Source organism: Nicotiana tomentosiformis, chromosome 6 (genome assembly GCF_000390325.3).
Source record: "Nicotiana tomentosiformis chromosome 6, ASM39032v3, whole genome shotgun sequence".
Taxonomy (NCBI): Eukaryota; Viridiplantae; Streptophyta; class Magnoliopsida; order Solanales; family Solanaceae; genus Nicotiana; species Nicotiana tomentosiformis.
Window position 1 is genome coordinate 140,626,429 of NC_090817.1, and position 15,391 is coordinate 140,641,819.

The window sequence follows — 15,391 nt, forward strand, 5'->3', positions numbered from 1 at the left end:
ATAATTCCCAAATCGGGGTGTCACTGAGCTCATGAGCATCTAGACAACACCAGTCTAGAAAAGAAATATCTACGAGAGTCTGTATCAAAATACATATAAAGAAAAGATAAGGAAGGTGAAACAAGGACTGCGAACGCCAGGCAACTACCTCGTAAATCTTCGAAGATCACGCGTGCACAATATCAATGGCCATCGTATCCGGAAACACCTAGATCTGCACACGAAGTGCAAGGTGTAGCGTGAGTAAAACCAACTCAGTAAGTAACAATAATAAATAAGGAACTGAAAGATAGTGACGAGCTACACAGTTATAGTTCATTTTCAGAAATCTCAACAAGAAAGTAGGCATGCTTTCAAATTCGGCAATTTAAGTCAATTCAGTTTATACAGGCCAAGTTCAGGTAAAAACCGGATATAAAATATTCCAAGAATTTCAAAAATAGTGACATATAGCAGCTATGTGCAACAACAATGAAAGCAAATACAACCTCTTAGGGAAACAGTCACTCAGTCTTTCTCAACAGCTCATCACACGGCTCTTAGCCCCTCAACGCTCACACTCAATAGATACCTGCTCTCACTGGGGGCGTGCAGACTTCGGAGGGGCTCCTACAGCCTAAGCGCTATAATCCGCACGGACAACTCACATGCTGCACAAACAACTCACGTGCTATAATATCATATCAGGATCCGCACGGACAGCTCACGTGATATAGTATCATATCAGGATTCGCACGGGCAACTCATGTGCTACAGTATAAATATCTAGATCCGCACGAACAACTCACGTGCTATGGTATCAATATCTCACCATCAGGCCCTCGGCCTCACTCAGTCATCTAACTCTCCAGACTCACGGACTCTCAGTAATCATGGAAATCAGCCCAAAACAGAAATGATATAAAGTATCAACAATGCATAACAAAGACCGAGGTAAAATGTGCATGTAAGACTACGACTGAGTACAAATAGCAATTAGCAAGCAAGTAATTCAACTGGTATCACGGCCTCTATGTGTCCCTACAGTAGCAACACATAACCTAAATATGATTTCTAACATGATTTACAGTCGAATTTCTATAACACATGGAGAGCATATAGCTAACAACAAGTTTATTCAACTTTTTAGTCTCACGGAATGGACCAAGTCACAATTCCTACGGTGCACGCCTACACTCCCGTCACCTAGCATGTGCGTCCCCTCCGAAAAAATCACATAACGCATAAATCTGAAATCGGCTCAAACCCGCCCTCGGACCCACGTCTCAAAATCCAACAAAAGTTACAAAACCCAAAATCCCATTCGACTACGAGTCTAACCATACCAAATTTATCAAAATCCGACATCAAATGGCCATTCAAATCCCCAAAATCAACTCTCTAATTCCCTAGCCTCAAACTCCCAAATTACACCTCAAAAACACATCAACTAGGTGGAGATATCAATGGGGAAACTTAATTATTGAAGAAATTTAACCACAAGTGACTTACTTCAAGAATCCCTTCGAAATCTCTCTCAAAAATCTCTAAAACCGAGCTAAAAAATGTTAGAAATGTGAACAATCCCTGAACCCTCGTTTTTGAATCTTTTTATACTACCCAGTTCTTTCCTCTATGCGATCACGGACCAAGTCACGCGATCGCGAAGAACAAAAAACCCGCCCCTATAAATTTGTCTACGTGAATGCGGAATCCTCCATGCGAACGCGTTGCAATGCCATTCTGACATACGCGATCACGATGAACAAAACACGTGGCCTCAGCTCCTACCCCTTTTCCTCTTCACAAACGCGTCCTAGCTTACACATTCACGTTACACATCTTCTCAAGGCTACACGATCGCGGTCCTCCACTCGCGAACGCGTAGGGAAAACTCCATTAGCGACCAATTTTGCCTATGAGGAATCAAGAAGGGAAGTGCTCCTAACAGCCCTGTAGCCTCTCGACGATAAGTACAGACGTCTCTGTACCGATTTACAAGACTCTACTAGACTCGCTCATGACTCGTGAGACCTAAGTGAACCTAGTGCTCTGATACCATGTTGTCACGACCCAAAATTCATTAAAGGTCGTGAGGCGCCGGACACCGCTGTCAGGCAAGCCAAAAATAAATACTTAATTTGATTCTCATTTTAATATTTTTGAAATTATGAGTAAGTTTGAAAATTATAATTTTTCCAAATATCCTTTCCACGACAAATAACATGTTTCATTTTCTCTCCGGATAAGAAGTATTAAATACCTCTCTATGCCCACATATCAATGTGTATAATGAGTCATGAATGACGGGATACCGTACAGCCTGAGTAAAAATGCATCTATATGCCTGTATGTCATGTGTGCATGCCAATGCCATGTATCTCAGAGATGAATCATGTACTCACACTCTCAGAGTACTCAATCTCATTGTCTCATACTTTCTACTCATCATGCTCAACCACTCGCTACTGTATATGGTCCATACGGCCCAGGAAAGATCCATCCCGAAATATATATATCATTGACCATTAGTCACTCAGTACCGAGGAAAAAGCTAATCTGGCCCCATGGAGAAGATCCATCTCCAGGTATATATTTGCTTCGGACAAGATCCATGTCCAGGGAAGATCCATCCCTCAATATAATAAACCGCGCTCATTGAGGGTGTATACAGACTCCTAAGGGGCTCCTGCAGCCCAAGCGCTATCATAAGCCATATCCAAGCATAAATCAATATAACATGCTGCGGCGCGCAGCCCGATCCCATATATGTCACTCATAATCAGGCTCTCAGCCTCACTTAGTCATCAATCTTTCCAGTCTCACTCACGGGCTCACAATGTCATGAAACTAGCCCGATAACAATGATATGATGTATCAATAATCTACAACTGAGACTGAGATATGATATGAATGCATGAATATGACTGAGTACGAAATATCAATGAAATCTGTGAGATGACAGCAAGAAACGACCACTATGGGTCCAAATAATATCAACATAAAGCCTAAACATGATATTTAACATGATTGACAGTTCAGTTACTTTATCACATGGTGAAAACACAGATATCAGCAAAATAGGGCCACTATATAGTGCCATGGAAATAACAAAGTCATAATTAACAGGGTGCACGCCCACACGCCCGTCACCTAGCATGTGCGTCACCTCAATACCAATCACATAACACGTATTTCGGGGTTTCATACCCTCAGCACTAAGTTTAGAAGAGTTACTTACCTCGACCGAGCCAATACCAATGTCGAGCAAGCCAAGCGATGCTCCAAAGATGCCATCCCGCGCATTCTGACCTCCGAACGGCTCGAAATTAAACAACAACAATTCAAATACATCAAACAGTGCTAAAGGAACCAATCCCGATCGTAAAAGATCAAATCTTGAATCAAAGCCCGAAATCGGCCAAAAAGTCCAACCCGGGCCCGCACCTTGCAACCCGACAAAACTCACAAAATCTGACAACCCATTCAATTACGAGTCCAACCATACTAATTTCACTCAATTCCGAGTCCAAATTGATGTTCAAAACTCAAAAGTTCATATTATGAAACTTTAGGCCAAAACCCCCAATTTCTCTTTAAAATTCATCAACCAATTGCCAAAAATGAAGATAGATTCGTGAAATATAACCAAAACCGAGTAGAGAACACTTACCCCAATCCTTGTGATGAAATTTACTCCATAAATCGCCTCTATCCGACTCCCATATCTCAAAATATGAAGAAAGACCAAAACCCTCGAATATTTTTATATACCCTTTGCCCAGCACTTTCCGCATTTGTGGACAAATAGTCGCATCTGCGACCACCACTTCTGCAGTAAATGATTCGCTTCTGCGAAAATAGCCATGCTCAGCAACCCCTGCACCTGCGGTCTTAAGCCGCTTCTGCGATCGCGCTTCTGTGCTCATGAACCGCATATGCGGTTGCGCAGGTGCGTCCAAGCACCTGCACCTGCGATCCTCATGCCCAAATCCCTTTCTCGCTTCTGCGACCAAGTGTCCGCATCTGCGGATACACATTTGCTCCTATTCTTCCGCAAATGCGGAAACACCATAACCAACAGCCTTCAACAATGCAACATGAATGAAAAATGATCTGAACCTCGTCCGAAACTCACCCGAGCCACTCGGGGCCCCGCCGAAATATATCGACAAGTCCCATAACATAACACAGACCTACTTGAGGCCTCAGAACCCACATAACAACATCGAAACGATGAATCATAGCTCGAATCGAAATTTATGAACTTTGAACTTTCAATCTCCAAAACTCGCGCCGAAACATATCAAATCATCCCGGAATGAACCCAAAATTTGCACACAAGTCCCAAATGACATGACGAAGCTATTCAAATTCCTGGAACCACAATCTGAATCCGATATCCTCAAAGTCAACTTTCGGTCAAACTTATGAATTTTCCAAACATTCAAATTTCCAATTTTTGCCAACTTGTGGCGAAACCTTCTAGAAACATCCAAATGCAAATTCGGGCATACGCCCGAGTCCAAAATAACCATCCGGATCTAACGGAACTATCAAAACTCCGTTCCGGGGTAAAATTCATAAAAAGTTAAACTTGGTCAACCCTTTCAACTTAAAGCTTCAACAATGAAATTCATTCTTCCAAACCGACTCTGAATAACCTGAAAACCAAAACCGACGGTTCACATAAGTCATAATACATCATACGGAGCTACTCATGCCCGTAAACTACCAAACGAAGTGCGAATTCTCAAAACGACCGGTCGGGTCGTTACATCATCCCCCACATAAACATACGTTCGTCCTCGAACGTGCCAAGAGTTGTTCCCAAAACCACCAATCTGTCGTATAACCTTACCATGCACATACTCGGGGGTGATCGCATGTCACCCTATCCCATATAAGACCGATAACACAACATAACTGAAATTTCTCAATTCAACCTAGCCCATAATCCTTAGAATCCAATTTTTCCAACATCCGAAATTTCTTATAAGTTCTGAATCTCGCAACCTACACACCATATAATTCTGAACAAGCGATACCAAACTGTAACCATAACCCAAGCTAAAATCACAGGATATACCACATGACTCAAACACCTAGAGCAAAATCTCCGACCACAGTAACTGCTCAGAATAACCCAATCCCGGTAATAAACCTCATACCTAACGAAACCTCATTCTAAAACCTTCGTACACTGCCGATAATGAAAGAACAAGAAGAAACTCATAACTATTCATCAAATCAACAAGCCGTGGAGCTCCCTGTCCTTCAACAAGGACTATAGCCAATTCTTATGCTGACTTCCGATATTATCCTTCTAAATATACCGCAATCAAATCCAATAGCACCCATCCTAGATCTGACGACTCCATCTTATCGAATACCAACTACTCTACTGACACACAACACAAATACTACTCAGAGTCACAAACCTTGCCATCCATGCACCCATAAGCAACAATCCAAATGTACTCAATAGCGAAAATGACTCAATCAAGAGAACCGTCCCGCAAGCTCAACAGGTACCACCACCACGCAATGCTAAGAACCCATCACACACAGTAGAACCATCACCCGACTCTAACACAAAGGTTCATACCTCAACATAACTCCGCGATAATGCGCAACTCCATCCAAACGCTGGTCCACATCATATACCTCGAGCCACCCTGCTCAAAAATCAATAACCACGCGAAATTCGACATCAAGTATCCAAAGTGCATTACCATAACCACGGAGAATCCGATGACACCATGCCATACAAAACCTGAAAGAACATAGCCAATACGCCCTCAATCATGCAATACCCAATTATTCATCTCGCTCAAATTCCGCTATAAGACCACAATAGAGCCACACCATGCGTGGCTAAAACCAACGAGTCACAATTCCTCGTAGTAACTCCTAGAAAATTTCAGAACACGGATAAGCTCAATAACAACTGACTGGCACATCCCTTAACAATAGCATTATAGATCCAACCAATCCGACTCGGTGTAGAATACACATCCTAATTTGGGCCTACCAATGGACCCCCAAATCAACTCTGGGCACTCACAATAGATAAATAAACCTCCAAAAGCCCACAATGGTTGAAGCATAACACATACTATCATTTGGCTAGCTTCGACCATGACCTCACAGTCCACAACCATGAAACAATCCACTCCTGAGAACTCCCAGTCTCAAAATCCATAGAACACACGAATCACCATATCTGATCCCAACTCTACTGCTAGAATGTCTAACACATCTCTCATACACAATCACCCCACGAGGAATACTTCTAAAATTTCTTCCGTGCCACATAGCAAAATTCGAATATCAGCAGTCGATCAACCAGGAGAGGGCCGCAGTACCAGTGAAGTATCCATAAATCAAACACATTGCCCCTTCTGAAATGTATACTCCCATCGAGCCACACCAAATAGTACCATCATTTACTTAGTCATCTGAGACCGTCCATGTTGCCTACGAATTTATGACCTTCCCTCCAAAACTAAACTGTGACCTAGCACATGCAAATCTCAATCCCACACAACACACCGCATCTACCATGCCATCATATGAGAAATACGAGAACTTCATAGTCCACTCCGAGTCACAAGCAACTACATACTCAATTAGCCAATGATCTTCCATTTGATTTCATCTAGGAGAAATTCACTATACACTACATGCTCCTCACACTAGTAGGAAATATACCCCTCGAACCGTGGTAAAACCCATTGAGAACTCTTCGAAACCCATTTGCACATAACCGAACCATCAGAACTGAATCTCGCTAACTCAACCCAGCCACACATGTCGCCAAAACCCAAGAGCATTGCCACAAAACACCTGTAAAGACTAGCCACATTGTAAGTACCCAAAGAATCGATTATATCTGTTACTGTGCTGATACAACCTACTACAAAGCTGTCCTATTTCCCCAAGTCCTTTCCAAATTGCCTTCAAATTGATACTTCTCTTTGCTAGAACACCACGATCCTTAACCAAAAATCACCACACAAGAGACCCTAGTATAACACCACAACGCCCTAAGGCCCATAAGCCGTTGACTTCCCTCTTAAGCACCCCGAAGCACTACAACCGAGACACCCACTCTAAAGAGACCTTATGAACCTAAAATTGTTTCCTTCACCTTCTTGATACTCAAATGCATAATCCCCAATGATATAAAAATGCCACAAGTCTCGACACCGCCCAATCTAATCCTCAGTTTCTAGCCATATACAAATCTTGACAATTCCAAATCGCTACATTTAAATCTTGAGTCCATTAGAACCATCCTCAAGAGTCATCCACTCTTCTCAAATCTCAATTAAACCGACCAAATAGATCGAACGACCTGTGCCCCATTAGCATACCAACACCCAAGGGAGTAACCCACACTCCTAAGCAACAGAGAAAATCCCTACTCTATGCACACTACATCCTTTACGAATAACAACTCAATCATTCAATGATTCCCATATACCCATAGAGTATAATACAACCTGTATCCAGGAATTTCCATTACCTGAGTCATTCTCAAACTCTACCTCTGCAAGTTATAACTGATTCACCAGTATACCTCTAACTGAAACCAATACCACACATAATCGTGCAATCAACTTATCAATAACAGACTCCCCCACTTGGCTCAAAGCCATAGATCGAAACACACAATAACTCACAATGCCCATACTCTATTACTACCACAATTCTCGCAGTGAGATTCAACTAAATCCTTCATAAGCTCATGTAACACAAACCATCTAATATCTCAAATCATCTGCAATCTCGCATTCATCCTTGTAGCAGTCAAGCCAACTCTCATAAGCGACCCGAACTCAAATTGCAACACATATAATTTACTGGTAAAAGAGAACTCGCTACAAAATAACATAGGGATCACACAACCTCAGGACACCCCACAGGAGATAACCCACCTGCTTAACCTCAAACTGACATCTTTCTATACCCTTCCACAGTCACAACGACTTCACAATTACTTAATCTTCCTGATTTCGAACTCACAACAAAACACGAAAATATACTTCACTCCACAACTAAACAACATGAGAGGTCCTTTAACACACCCATAACTCGAGGCCATACGCCAAATCAAGGCAGAAATCAAACACCCAATAGTCCTTGCTACATCTGGATTAAACTCTTCATGTCACATTCAAACAATCTGAACATATCTCACAGTCACATCATACTCACCACATAGTCATCCAATCACAAATTCAACTAATAGGGACACCAACGGACATCTAACTCCCAAAAGCACGTGGTCACTCAATCGAAATCTCCGTGCTCAGGCTACCGTCAAAACCCGGCCTCAAGTGCTCCATACTGGCCCATCAGCAGCATGCCAAAATTACATCTCGCACCCCAACCATGGAATCACAAGTCGTCGATGCACAGCTGATACCGAGCACTCATGTGTGCACACGAATGCGTGGAAGGAATTCAAAGGGTCACGCTTCACGCTGAATCAATGCCGCACGATAAGGAAGGAAAGATGGGAAGTATATCCTAAATGTCCTGTAGCTTCTCGAAGATAGGTATGGACGTCAACATACCGATCCGCAAGATTCTACTAGATACTTGCTTATGACTTATAGAACCTATGAACCTAGAGCTCTGATACCAACTTGTCACAACCCCAAATCCTCTAGTCGTGATGGCACCTAACCCAACCCGCTAGGTAAGCCAACTAATAAGTATCCAATTCTAATAATATTAACAAGACAATCAAAGGAAAGTAATTTACTGAATTTTATATATTTCTCAAGGACTAGTAGTACAAATCATGAACTTCTAAGAATAGAGTTCACAAGCGAAAATAAAATAAATACATAGTGTGTTTAAAAAGTACGTAAATAAAGTTTTATAGATCTAAAGCTACCACGAACAAGGGGTAACTTCAACCGGAACGCAGGTATATCTACAATCCAGCTACCATCGAACGCAGCAACATCAGCACTTAACATCTGCACGCAAGGTACAGAAGTGTAGTATGTAGAAGTGTAGTATGAGTACAACGACCCCATGTACTCAGTAAGTAATAAACCTAACATTAGGTTGAAAGTAGTGACGAGCTAATACAAGGTCGGGTCCAATGCCAAGATCACGCAGCAGTTCAAAATAGCATAATACAAGTATATAAGAGGTGTCTCAGAAGTAAGATACTCAGCTCGTTCACAGTTCCAGAAAAATAGTCATGCTTTTCAAGTATCTCAATGAAAAACCCAAATCTTTTATCGAAAATGCCAAAAATTATGAATAAGTATGAAAACTGTAATTTTTTCAAATATCCTTTCCACGAAAAATAACATATTTCATTTTCTCTCCGGATAACAAGTATTAAATACCTCTCTATGCCCACAAATAAATGTTTATAATGAGTCATGAATGACGTGATACCGTACAACATGAGGAAAAATGCATCTCTATGCCTGTATGTTATGTGTGCATGCCAATGCCATGTATCTCAGAGATGAATCATGTACTCACACTCTCAGAGTACTCAATCTCACTGTCTTACACTTTTCACTCATCATGCTCAACCACTCGATACTGTATATGGCCCATACGGCCCAGGAAAGATCCATCCCAAAATATATATATCACTGACCATCAGTCACTCAGTACTGAGGAAAATGCCAATCCGGCCCCATGGAGAAGATCTATCTCCATGTATATATAAGCTTCGGACAAGATCCATGTCCAAGGAAGATTCATCTCTCAATATAATCAACCGCACTCACTAGGGGTGTGTACAGACTCCGGAGGTGCTCCTACAGCCCAAGCGCTATCATAAGCCAGATCCAGGCATAAATCAATATAACATGCTGCGGCGCGCAGCCCGATCCCATATATGTCACTCATAATCATGCTCTCAGCCTCACTCAGTCATCAATCTCTCCAGTCTCACTCACGGGCTCACAATGTCATGAAAATAGCCCGACAATAATGATATGATGTATCAATAATCTATAACCGAGACTGAGATATGATATGAATACATGAATATGACTGAGTACGAAATATCAATGAAATCCGTGAGATGACAGCAAGAAACGACCACTATGGGTCTAAACAATATCAGCATAAAGCCTAAACATGATATTTAGCATGATTAACAGTTCAATTACTTTATCACATGGTGAAAACACAGATATCAACAAAATAGGGCTACTATACAGTGCCATGGAAACAACGGAGTCACAATTTACAGGGTGCACGCCCGTCACCTAGCATGTGCATCACTTCAATACCAATCACATAACACGTATTTCGGAATTTCATACCCCCAGCACTAAGTTTAAAAGAGTAACTTACCTCGAACGAGCCAATACCAATGCCGAGCAAGCCAAGCGATGCTCCAAAGATGCCATCCCGTGCGTTCCGACCTCCGAACAACTCGAAACTAACCAACAACAATTCAAATACATCAAACAATGTTAAAGGAACCAATCTGATTATATCCGGAATGAGAATTTGGAAAACAAAAGGAAGGAAAGATGATTATAAGTTGCCCAAGATGTTGAGAGGTACTTGAACCGATCTGGTAATTTTAAGGAAACAAAAAGTTGCTGGATATATGCCTGAACAAAATAAGCAAGTGAAACTAATATTATTCATTTCTATCTGATATATTTGGGTTGACTAAGGGAAGAAGAACAGAAAATATTGTGTATGTGGAACAATTGAGGAAGAAATACTTTCTCGCTTAATCACCCATGGAAAATGATTTAAACATTTTTTTAGTTTATTATAGTGCGGTCAAAACTTGAATGCCTACTTTCAAATGAATCTTTTAAACTTTTTAACTCTGCACCTGCAGGTGATTGTTTGCTAAATCTAGCTTATGAAGGTGTATTGCTAGTTAAGCAAAGTCCATATCTTTTTTGCTATTGGTATTGCATTCTAGAAGTTTGTAATTGAATTCAATGATTCGTATTGGTTAATGAGGTTTGTGCCTGAAGCATCACGCTTGCCTTTTGTGTATTACAGTATTATCAAAATTGATTCATGCTACTAATCTTTTGGTTTCAAGTGGGTTTTGAATACTTTAATAGTAATTCTTGTTTTACTAGAGTTACTTTTATTTCCTCCTAATTAGGTGTTTCAAGGCTTTTTACAACTTAATTTATCATGCTCTTTCCTCTTTTAGGATCTGTCAAAAAATGCCCGGTTTGAGCAAATATGGAAAAGCAGAAAAGAAAAGAAAAAACTAATGCGCGACGAAGAGCTGAATGAGATGTGTCGACTATATGATGCTATTCGTGTTGATACTGAAGAAAAAAAAACATGAAGTGCAAGAGGAGTAAGTTTCATTGTCATTATGCTAGGATTGAAACTCCAATAGTTACTGTCACGCGGTGTTATCTTTTCCTTCTCAAATGGATAAAATCTGGTTTTACGATGTCAATGCAGGACTACCGAGTTAGAAGATCACAAGATGATGTCCCAATATTTACCTCTCTTACGAGAAGTCATGCCTAGTGCTGCTGAAGAAATTGAGTCAGAGATTCATAATTATAAGGCCAAACAAGGTTCTTTATTTCTTTGGTCCTTTTCCAGGAATTCCTTTTCAAATTCAATCTTGTGATTTACTTCCTCTGGGAAGGGAATCTCTGTTGGTTGCTCTATGAGGTTTCATCAGTTTGAGAAATTTCTTGAACTTGTTTACATTCTGAAAGTAAATAAGATTGTAGAAGCTCTAGCTTATTGATTTTAATTTTTTGGCTAAATGGGCAATATAGCATACTGTCTATGTTCCATGTTTGCTGTCTGCTGTGAGGTTATTGAAGGTTATTAAGGATGATACCAATACCCACGAAGATATTGCTAGTCATCTTCCATTGTAAGGATTGATACAACAAACTAATTTTTCTTCAGCTGGTATCTTTTCTTTTTAATACTTACTAAAATAGTTGACGCGGTTACCTTCTCAAAAAAAAAATAGTTGATGCGGTTGTTTTAGGGTACAAGTTGATGACGATGATGATGACTACTATGATGGTCCTAATAATTCAGACTACGAATCTGATGATTCCAATGGTTATCTCCCTTGCCTTTCCCATCCCCTGTTATACTAGGCTGGAAAAATTAGCTTATTTTGAGAAAGTGTTATTTTACTTTTGGTGAAAAGTAGTTTGTGTTTGGCTAATTAATTTAAAAAGCACTTCTAAGCAACAATTTATGTGTTTGGTCAAGCTTTTAAAAATTGCTTCTAAGTGTATTTTTTCAAAAGTGCATCTCAAAAAAGTGCTTCAGGTAAGAAACTACTTTTTTCTGTTTCTCCAAAACTGTTTATGCTTCTACTCAAAAGTATTTTTTTCCTTCTAAACACTCCTAACTTTGCAAAAAAAGTGCTTTTGGTTAAACATGGTTTTATATTCTAACTTTTTGGTTTTCAGCTGAACACAATCCCTGGAATGATTATCCAGATGAAGAGGAGTCTGAAGATGAGGATGAGGATGAAGATGAAACCCAGTCATCAGAAGTTGTAAGCAGCACTTCTCAGGACCAATATGGATTTGAAACTGTTGGTGTAATTTCTTTTCAAAATGAGGATGTGGGCCGCGAGGACTGGTCAGATCCATTAGTCGATGGCGAGTCCGGTGGTGAAGCTTACTATGATGATGATGATGACGAAGACGACATGTGGTGACCATCATTACGTGCCCTGTTTAACTTCTCATCAAGTACCTTATTCGTGCATACCTGTATATGTTTTTCCAGATCATAGTTAACCTTGTGAATGGCATGTGGTTCTTTTAACCGGCTATTACTGCTGTCTAGGCTGTAGGCTGATCAAATCTAGTGAGATTTGGTCTGGAAAATTCTCCCATAGCGTTCTAAAACAAATCTCGCCAGTATTATCAATCTCAATCAGGTTTCCAATCTTAAGTACACTTCTAACAGTAGTTATCTAGTGTAAAGAATTTATGATTATGTATTATCGTTGTTTGGTTTCAAGTTAGTGTTGTCCAGTTTTCTGGTTGAATGGTTTGGACTCGTTTCAAATTCAGAATTGCTAAGTGGTAGAGATAGAAATGACTAATGAGTTAGTCTATTTTATGTTCTTGGGGAGTATGGTTCACGTGGGTTATTCTAGTTGTAAGCACCATTCACTTCCAACCAAGAGGTTGTGAGTTCGAGTCACCCCAAGAGTAAGGTGAGGAGTTCTTGGAGGGAGGGAGCCGAGTTTCTATCGGAAACAGCCTCTCTACCCCAGGTTAGGGGTAAGTCTGCGTACACACTACCCTCCCCAGACCTCACTAGTATGATTATACTGGGTTGTTGTTGTTATTTGCGTACACACTACCCTCCCCAGACCTCACTAGTATGATTATACTGGGTTGTTGTTGTTATTTGCGTACACACTACCCTCCCCAGACCTCACTAGTGAGATTATACGGGTTGATGTTGTTGTTTGGGGAGTATGGTTCACGTCTCATTTGGAAGAAAATTAATGAGCTAATGGTAAGATATTCTCTCTCATTTTATCTCTATGTTCCATTTTTAATGTTTAGTCAGAAAAGGAATATCCCTCATATTTGGTTGAAAAGTCGGACAAGTCAATCGAGGAGTTTGTGTTGCTCTTTTGGGTAGTGCCTAATTTGATGGACGAGGGTTTTGAAACAATCGTTATTTATAAAGTCGTGGCAAAATGTTTAAAAGAAAATAGTTAATCGCTCATATTATTCATTAAAAAATAGGTTGAATAATAAACTTTTTAAAATCGGTCAAATATGGATAAGAACCAAATTATTCATTTAGAAAATGTATAACTAATGAGTTTAACTTTTACATATGTAAAATCTCAAATTGGATGGTTACTCAGTCAAGGCCGGCTCCAATGTTATGGAAAGTAAGGCTTGTTAGGCCCCCAAATTTACCCCCCCCCTCCCCACATATTTTAACAATAATAGGTTTATAGGTATTTAAAAAATAATATTTAGTACTTTTAATATAAAAGTAGAGTTTTTAATATAAAAAGAAAGAAAACTTTTTAGATATATAAATAAAGTAGTAACTTAACTTACTTAAAAATGGGTTGATGAATAGTTTTCCTAACATTTCAATTTTTCACTTTTTACTCCTTCATTAGATAACATGTAAAACAGTTACCCTCTTCCTTAATTTGTTCAAGTTAATCTTTCTCATTTTCAATCTCTTTGTATTTCAGAAACAATACATATTTTGTCTTTCTCTTTAATATTCTTATTTACCTTCTTTCTCGAAGATTTCATTAGTTCCTATGTTCAATAATATTTTTAAGCTTCCAATAGTACTATACTTTTATTACTCTAAAATCAACAATTTGTCAAGAAAGATTAAATGATGAATTGGCCATATTATCAATTGAAAAGGAATTATTAAAAAATATCGATTATAAAAAAGATTATTAACAATTTTGTATCTCAAAAAGTTAGAAGAATAGAATTCAAATAAAATCAATCTTATAATTTTCTTTTAAAAATTTAGGTCTCGTATTAAACTTTGGCTTTAGGCCCGCCCCGCATGTTCTTGAACCGCCCCTAACTCAAGTTTGGGAGACTAGGAATTCTCTCAAAAGTGATCATATTCAAGAAGCCAACCCATATTATCTGCCGGTTAACTCGTTTTTTATCCGTATTAAATATGGATCGGGTCGGATAATTTATCCGTTTTTTTCATTACCCATTTTCGACTCTTCTCATATCCTACCCGACCCGACCCGCCCGTTTGCTATCCCTACTTCTGATCAAATTAATGGCATTCGGCATCCTACAATAGGTCCCCACAAAACTATTCTTATTTCCTTTTTGGTTGGCAATTAAAGACTTTTTATTAATTACACCAAAGTAACTTTACAAAATTATATAGCTTAGCCAACACAGCTAGCTGTTCACAGAAACAACTAAAATCCAGGGGCTAGACTACTTTAGAACATTTTTGCAATACACTAGGTGAGGTTCTAAACATTGCATATGTATGCAATATCCTTGACAATATTGTCCCATCCTCTGCTTATTTTCTCAAGCCATCCTTATCTATCCCTTTCTTGTTACTCAAAATAATTATGAAAAGAGTAGGAAAAAATAAAAGAGGAAATTTAGGTTTTGTTTTCCGGAATATTTTAATTGTTAATCTGATCATATTTGTTGCAGCTCAATAGAATAGTTGGTCTAAATAAGCCTTAATAAGAGACCTTAAATTTATTTTTTATTTTTTTTTATATTTTCATTTTAAGTTTTAACTTTTAACCAACCTTTCTAGATTAATTCCTTTTTTAATTAACAATGAAACCAATCCGTTTAACTTTGGGACCTCTAGTTTTTGATACCTAATCCGTTTTTAATTCCAGCGTCTGTAAACCCTCCTAATGTACACACATGACAACTTACAAAGA

General features: G+C 39.3%; 1 protein-coding gene across 1 annotated transcript; it reads left to right on the forward strand.

Annotated features, from left to right (window-relative positions):
• The first annotated feature begins 835 nt into the window (after positions 1–835).
• LOC117278562 (RNA-directed DNA methylation 4-like) lies at positions 836–12,904 on the forward strand. Its single transcript, XM_070177908.1, has 3 exons — positions 836–11,314; positions 11,425–11,543; positions 12,411–12,904. Exons 1-3 carry the CDS (start codon positions 11,244–11,246, stop codon positions 12,662–12,664), a joined length of 444 nt encoding a protein of 147 aa, XP_070034009.1. The 5' UTR covers positions 836–11,243; the 3' UTR covers positions 12,665–12,904.
• The last annotated feature ends 2,487 nt before the right edge of the window (positions 12,905–15,391 follow it).